The following is an 8,012-nucleotide window of genomic DNA, read 5'->3' as shown; positions in this document are numbered from 1 at the left end:
CACAACTAAGATATTCACAAAACAAAGAGCACCGGAATATTTTGCCGACTAAATTGTCAGACAAAAGATTCCGGTGAACAAGAGAATAAGAATATACAACATTCATTTTCTTTCCGCTATTTTCTGTTTTTGAAAAGGAACCAAGGTGACAAAATTCCTTTAAAATTGGGAATAGATCTGTACTTCGCAGAGATGACGACTCATTTCACAAGTGTTACACTTGCACATTGTATAAATTTTCTTTTCTAACACAGTTAATAAAACAAGTTTTCAATCCTATTTGATTAAATATTTCTGTTGGTCCAATCTTCTCCTTTTCCCCTATCTGCCTTCAAATTCAATTTCTTCTTCATTTTTCGATGTTTCTACTATTCTATTAGAAAAAGCGTTTCCAGACAACACCTATCCTTCTCGCCTCCATCGATTTATTTACAGGCAAGCCATCAGTTTGTACCTCGACAGTAGTAGCGCAACGTTTCGTCATCCGCACATTTGCTGCTCTCCCGGACCGTCCCTCGTTCCTCCACACTGGATTCTCCATAAACCGAGCTTCACCTGGCCTCTGACACGTGGCACGAGGGTTTGACACTAAGCCTACGAGAAGAGGTGCCAAGTAGAGGTAGCCTTCTCGGTCAGCGCCTCTCCCTCGCTCGTGGGGAGCCCTCTTTCCGCGAGGGTGTGTATCGGTGAAAAGACATGCATAAAACAGACATTAATGGTGATGACTTTCATACTGCTGAGAAAGACAAAAACGAAGGCGAAGACCAAAGCCACAGCAACAAGTAAAATCATGACACCACAGCAATTTCTACAAGTGGATGTAGAAAGTCATCATACATTTAAACCACACATTAAACAAAGAGACAGGCGGAAAAATTACTCACACATTAAACAAAGAGACAGGCGGAAAAATTACTCAAAGCCAATATACAAAATCCTGCCGACCTTTTGACCTTAAATGTCAATCAGACGGCGAACTTTCCGAGGCCGAAATGTCACGAGGCATATGACTTCGCTCCTCCTCGGTCATCACGCAGAGCAGCCGGCATTTCCCGGCGCCACGCCCTCAGGAATTCACAAGAAAGAAAAAAATAAGCCTACGCGTCTGCAAATGCATTCGTTGTCGACACATCGCTCGCCTGGCAACACTGTAGGAAAAGGTCGCCCGTCATCCGGTGGCGCTGGCAACTGTGTCTCGTGACCCTAGCGACCCCGCATGATGAAGTCCTAGACATGACGATGCCTGACGCCGACGCCGACGCCGACGCCGACGCCGACGCAGAAGAAGAAGAAGAAGAAGAAGAAGAAGAAGAAGAAGAAGAAGAAGAAGAAGAAGAAGAGAAAAAGAAGGAGAAAAAGAAGAAGAAGAAGAAAAAGAAAAAGAAGAAGAAAAAGAAGGAAAAAAGGAAAAAAGGAAAAAAGAAAAAGAAAAAGAAAAAGAAAAAGGAAAAAAAGAAAAAGAAAAAGAAAAAGAAAAAAGAGAAAAAGGAGAAAAAGGAAAGAAAGAAAGAAAGAAGAAATAAACAAAAGAAGAAGAAACTAGAAAAGAAGAAGAAATAAGAAAAGCAATAAGAAAAGAAGAAGGAATGAGGAAAGAAGACCACGGACCAGAAGACTATCACCACGGAAACGTAGCGTTTTCCAAAACAATTCTTAATATCTTATGAAAGCATAGATTCACGAGCCCGTCAACCAGCCAGCAGCATTGGCATTTGGCCCTGGGGCACTCGCGGCGTGGACCAGATAAACAAATATCTTATAATAATTGCGAAGAAAAAGACCGAAAGCAAAGTGGCAAAAGAACACAGCTGAGCTTCAAGTAACACGCGGTGACTGGGAGCGTGAGGCAGCACCCCCGCCCTAGGTGTCCCCCCCACCTTCCCCTGACATCAGCTGGACGTCCTGTGACCTCGCTCAGCTCCTGATGCGCCCCACGGATTCCCTCATCGCCTTTAGAGAGGATCGACAGCACAAGCAAAAACGGCCACAGCACCCACAGCAGCTGTTGCGAGAGAGGGTATCACGTGACAGTATCCGATCCAGGCGCTCTGTTACTCACTGCGCTGACACAAAACCTCCCGGGAAACAGGCTGACTTCACTCATTTTTCGAAGGGAAATGTTTATCTTTTTCTTTCTTCTCTTTCTCACTCATTCACTGCCGTTTCCTTTCTCTTCATGATCTCATCAACCCCTTTTTCTTTCACCTTATTTCTCGGCCTGTTTTCTTTTACTTATCTTTCTGGAGCGAGCTTTTGAAAACACTAATAAATGCCATCATCCAAATTTCATTTTGCCATTTTTAAAAAATGTAAGGTTCATACGTTCATCATATTTTCAAGTTTTTTTTCTTTGCCCAGTGACACCTTCACAAAAACACTTTCCACTAGCCAATGTAAATATACAGAAATATATTGTAGCTGACATGCTACAGCCAAGAAACCTGACAAACAAACAAATAGCATATCTTGGAAAAGGTACATGCCAGCTAATGAACAACTTGAATATTTCAGTTCTCTTAATTATATTCGTCTTATCACATCCTCTTAATCACACTTGATATTTTTCTTTTCCTCTTACTTTTTTCATTTCTAGTATCTTATTTTCATTGATTTTCTCAACAAACTACTGGATACCTTCCATATTTATAGTACCTGCATATAGCTGTTTACAATGCCACAGAAAATAATGCTTATACCTATCATTGCAAACAAAACAATCATTGCATTATTCACCAGTGGCAAAGTTGTGCATATACAATAATGTCCATTCATTGTGTAAATGTAAAATTATCCAAAGATGACTGGAGTTTTCTAATTCTCCAATCACTTCCCTACCATGCAACTGAAGGGAAGGTTTTCTCATATCTGGATGAGCAGTGTTCTAAAAGCATTCATTCACTCATTCTCAACTGTAGTAGGAGCATGCACAAAAAATCTACTTTGTTATATTTGGATGAATCAGTTTCAGTTGCTCATGGCTACATTAATTTCATAATTTCAAGAGCACATTAAATATTTCAAGGATTGTTCTTTTCTGGGATTTTTAATAAGTGATAATTTTAGGAAATGATAAAGATGTTTTTTTCTAGATTTGATTTCCTTCCCTTGTTTATTCTTTTTTAATAATAAAAAGGCCAATATAATTTTGTAATGTTTTTGTTTTACACATATTCTTAAATTACAATTATTTATGCAGAAATAACAACACTTCATTCAACACAGCTCATTGCAAATACACAGAAAATTGATGCAAAATTGCAAAACATTAATTATTCCAACTGTTACCTAGAATGCTGATTTTCTTATAAAACGAATTCCAGAAAGAAACCTGACACCTCTTTTTTGTAAAAAGCATATCATACAAAACTGTTTCATCCAAACAACCCAACTTCAACCTCACTTCATCCTCATATCAGAGAAAGAATCACTAAAAATCAGACAATGAGAAAGAGAAATCTCCCCTGAAGTCTGAATGAGAATGAATAACCACAATGCAAAATCAACTTAATTAATGTAATTCCATAATTCTTTTAAAAGATTAGCAACTGAAACCCCTCCCCACTCACAAAAAGGAAAAATAATCTCTGACAGTGAAGATTAGGTGAAAAAAAAAAATAATAAAACAAGCAACACTCACTTCTTGTAGGTACTTCTTATCAGCTGCAACTTTGTTCGCTTGGAGCATCCTCACTGCATTCTTGGCTCCCTCCATACACCGGCACTCTACGTGCAATCGGTGAATGAGCTCCTCGATCCGCACATCCACCGGTGTTTCTAAGTTATATTTGTTGGCGGCTTCACCTGTATGAAAGGACAAAAATGCAGAAATTAGAACAGGGAAATTTAAGCATTTTAATGCCCTGAGAATAAAAAGAAATTATGTAAAACCATGTTTGCAACAACCGTGAAACTTTATATTTAGGACCTAAGATCAACAATGATCAAGTGACAAAAATCATGGAAGTATAATAGACTGGCATCCTAAATATAAACATAAAATTATTCAATAACAAATACATAAATAAATAAAAAATAATTTTCTGCTCTTACATTTTCACCCTGGCAAACATTAAGGAATAAGGTCCAAGTTTATAATGAACATCAAATTCCAAATATTTAACTACAACTATTGTCATATGTATCCAGAAGGATTTTCTATACACAAAAATCATGGAATTCACAATGGAAGATATAATACCTATGAACAAATTAGTACTGGGATGAACTAAAAACAAATAAGAAATACTTTGAACAACTATATATTCGTAAATCAATCACAACCATTTATAGAATTTACAATATTATTACAGTCACTACCAATATTCAAGTAACCACTTTAAAAATGTATCCATTTAGCTCTATGAACAATTAATCAAGACTGCACTAGGAATGTGAACACTAAACATCCTTCTTAAACTTTTGAAAACTATGACATGATTTAAAAGAAAAGTTGAAAAAAATGCACATAGCTTTATATCATGTTTTGAATAGTACATTTTTTTAAAACAAAGGTATAAACTTGAAAATTTTACAAGTCAAAGAAAGAATTTGTGGTGTCATTATATGAACAATAAGCAACAAAGAAAAACTAAAATAACAATAAAAACAGAAACAAAAAAATTATATCTCCTTAGTACTATTTAGCTGTCTGATTTTAGAACTTATTGTGCAAAAAATACTTTTATAAAAACTCTCACCACTTTACTTTCATTGGTAACCTAAACTAATTTTTTCCTACTGTATACATTAAAAGGTGATGAAACTTTTGGGAAATACAGAAGACCCCAATCAATTTCATAAAGAGTTCTACTCACTCTGTTTCCAGCAACTTGAATTTTTTTGTGTGTGTACTCATTTTCATGCTTTCAAAGTATGATAATAGTGGCTTTGACCGAGTAATATTGATATCAACGTGAAGACTATCATTCAAGTCACATCATTATTAGGCAATTTCTCTTGAACTGTCCCATTTTTTTCTTTCCTTCTTGAGGAGGAGGAGGAGGAGGAGGAGGAGGAGGGAGGAGGAGGAGGAGGAGGAGGAGGAGGAGGAGGAGGAGGAGGAGGAGGAGGAGAGTGGAGGAGGAGGAGGAGGAGGAGAGTGGAGGAGGAGGAGGAGGAGGGAGGAAGGAGGAGGAGGAGAGGAGGAGGAGGAGGAGGAGAGAGGAGGAGGAGGAGAGTGGAGGAGGAGGAGGAGGAGAGGGAGGAGGAGGAGGAGGAGGGGAGGAGGAGGAGGAGAGGAAGGAGGAGGAGGAGGAGGGAGGAGGAGGAGGAGGAGGAGGAGGAGGAGGAAAGGAGGAGGAGGAGGGGGGAGGAAGGAGGAGGAGGAGAGGAGGAGGAGGAGGAGGAGGAGGAGGAGGAGGAGAGTGAGGAAGGAGGAGGAGGAGGAGGAGGAGGAGGAGGAGGAGGAGGAGGAAGGAGGAGGAGGAGGAGGAGGGGAGGAGGAGGAGGAGGGGAGGAGGAAGAGGAGGAGGAGGAGGAGGAGGAGGAGGAGGAGGAGGAGGAGGAGGGAGGAGAGGGAGGAGGAGGAGGAGGAGGAGTGGAGGAGGAGGAGGAGGGAGGAGAGGGAGGAGGAGGAGGAGGAGGAGGAGGAGGAGGAGGAGGAGGAGAGGGAGGAGGAGGAGGAGGAGGAGGAGGAGGGGAGGAGGAGGAGGAGGAGGAGGAGGAGGAGGAGGAGGAGGAGGAGGAGGAGGAGGAGGAGGAGGAGGAGGAGGAGGAGGAGGAGGGGAGGAGGAGGAGGAGAGGAGGAGGAGGAGGAGGAGGAGGAGGAGGAGGAGGGGAGGAGGAGGAGGAGGGAGGAGGAGGAGGAGGGAGGAGGAGGAGGAGGAGGAAGAGGAGGAGGAGGAGGAGGAGGAGGAGGAGGAGGAGGAGGAGGAGGGGGGGGAGGAGGAGGAGGAGGAGGAAGAGGAGGAATAAGAAAAAGAATAATAATTTATAATTATAATAATAATGATTTAGTTAATTCCATTTATTACAATGGTTATCATATGTTTGGTGTGACAAGCTGTCTGTTTTGCTTCTAAATTACCCCCCTCTGTGAAAGGAATGGCCGGGGTTACCATCCACTGGTGACAAGGGATTTGAACGCAGGTCAGCAAGACTGCTAGACGAGACCACAGCGCCACACAGCAGTGGAAGAGCTTCAAGTTTTTCTTTTTAAAATATATGGTAGCACTCAAACATGAAGCAATAAACAATTTTGAAACACTCATGTCATGGGACCTTTTTTCTTTCATTCAACTATTGTCTAGTTAACTCCTATAACCTTCACCACCACATCCCCCAACCTTAAAGAGAACTGTGTCAGTGCTGTGTCCAGATTGTCGGGCCAGTTTGATGAACTATTAATATTAGCAACATGGGCTCAACAGTCTGGACGCAGCACTAACACTCATGTCTTCAAGAGTGGAGGATGCAGTGATGGTTATGGGAATTAACCAGAAAATAAATGGAATAAAAAAAATCAGCCCATGACACTGGTGGCAAGCAAAGTTGATCAAAGTTAAATCATACTCCTTCAGGCATAAACACACCAACTGTTATGGGGGAATTGTCTGCCCTTAGCTCTTAAAAATATAATTTCTAAGTGCCAACTTATTTTCCTTTTGGAATTTTGGACCCCCCCCCCCCCCAAGACTGTCACACGTTACAAAAATAGAGGCCTAATTATGTTTGGATAATTATTTCCTTTAGATTAAAATTTACTACTAATAATCATTATTTATCAGTAAACAACTGTTATACATATATTCAGGCATTACCTTCATAATATAACATAATAAATAAATATTTCAGATGGAAATTGTGACACTCTTTCATTTTATTTCTTTTTCAAATGCATTCAATTTAATATAAAAGCCCTGGAAATTTCACAGATGTCTAAATATCCACATGCAGAAATAACAATCAAGTTTGTGATCTCTTATTCAGCAGCAATCTACTAAAACTGACAGCATATATTCTAAGCTGAATCCAAATGACCATTTTATTCAAAATGAGAAGAATCAATGACTTTCATTCTGAAGACAAATATCAGCATGAGTTGTGGTTGGTTTAGCCAGATTTTGGAAATTCTCAGGTTTGTCTGTTTGGATGTAAGACCATCTTCAAAGAAATGAATTACAGGTTCCAATACTTGGTATGAAAACTAATGAATTGGGCAATTTGGGGACTTTTGTCTCTGAAGTATAGCCTAATCTCCTAAAGCATGGATCCTTTTTTCAACTTCTTCAAACCCATTCACAGACATCCTATCATGTCATGGCAGACTATCTCTCATGCCATATGCGTGCTAAAGTGGTGTGCCCATTATAAGCAGGAATAAAGCCTCTTTATAGCCTTATTGCTAAAAAATAGCATAGACAACAAGGTAGTTTATGGGCTAACACACTTCAAATTTCTTCCTCAAGTAGCTGTCTCAGCACACACTCCAATGTGTGGTTCAGTATAACACCAGAGGTCCATCATGAGTGGGTTAAAGGACTTTTTTGCACTTGAATTTTATAAATTGTTAGCTGACTATGTTTTAAGTTGAGCAATAATAGAGCTCACCCAATGAAGATATAATATATAGAACAAAGCATCATATAGGTTTTCTCCTACTAAGACAGCCAATCATCAAACTGGCAAAAATAACATCCTCAGTATGTCAATATATGAAAAGAAATATTAGGTAAGCACTAAAGAAAATAAAAGTAAAAAGTTACTGAAATTTCAGGTTTATCACTAAAGTACTAAATACAGTTACTTTGTTTGGTAGCATAATGACGTTAAGGAAGAAAGATAGCTATAGTTGTTTTTCACACTTGATTAAGTGTAGCAGCCAATGCCTTTGAGTATTTGGTTAGTGGAGGTGTTTGGGACTATATATTAATAATAATCACCAGTCATTAAACACACTTCACAGGGACTCCATATCCCGAATCCTTGGGATGTGTCAGCTCCCAAGATATGGAAGAGACTGACAAGAGAAAGTAAAAGAGAGATTCTGGGCAAAAGAAATGAGTTGTGGGAGT

At 39.7% G+C, this 8,012-nt stretch overlaps 1 protein-coding gene across 1 annotated transcript in view; it reads right to left on the bottom strand.

Annotated features, from left to right (window-relative positions):
- The window catches only part of LOC119596803 (serine/threonine-protein kinase N-like), a gene marked incomplete in the record, with an annotated part of 199,060 nt that overhangs the window by 56,826 nt on the left and 134,222 nt on the right, over positions 1-8,012 (bottom strand). The window contains 1 exon segment of the mRNA XM_037946131.1: positions 3,638-3,801. Within this exon segment, the coding sequence (XP_037802059.1) occupies positions 3,638-3,801 (164 nt within the window).

The sequence above is a fragment of the Penaeus monodon genome, chromosome 38, assembly GCF_015228065.2.
Source record: "Penaeus monodon isolate SGIC_2016 chromosome 38, NSTDA_Pmon_1, whole genome shotgun sequence".
Taxonomy (NCBI): Eukaryota; Metazoa; Arthropoda; class Malacostraca; order Decapoda; family Penaeidae; genus Penaeus; species Penaeus monodon.
This window is presented reverse-complemented; position numbering and strand designations above follow the sequence as displayed.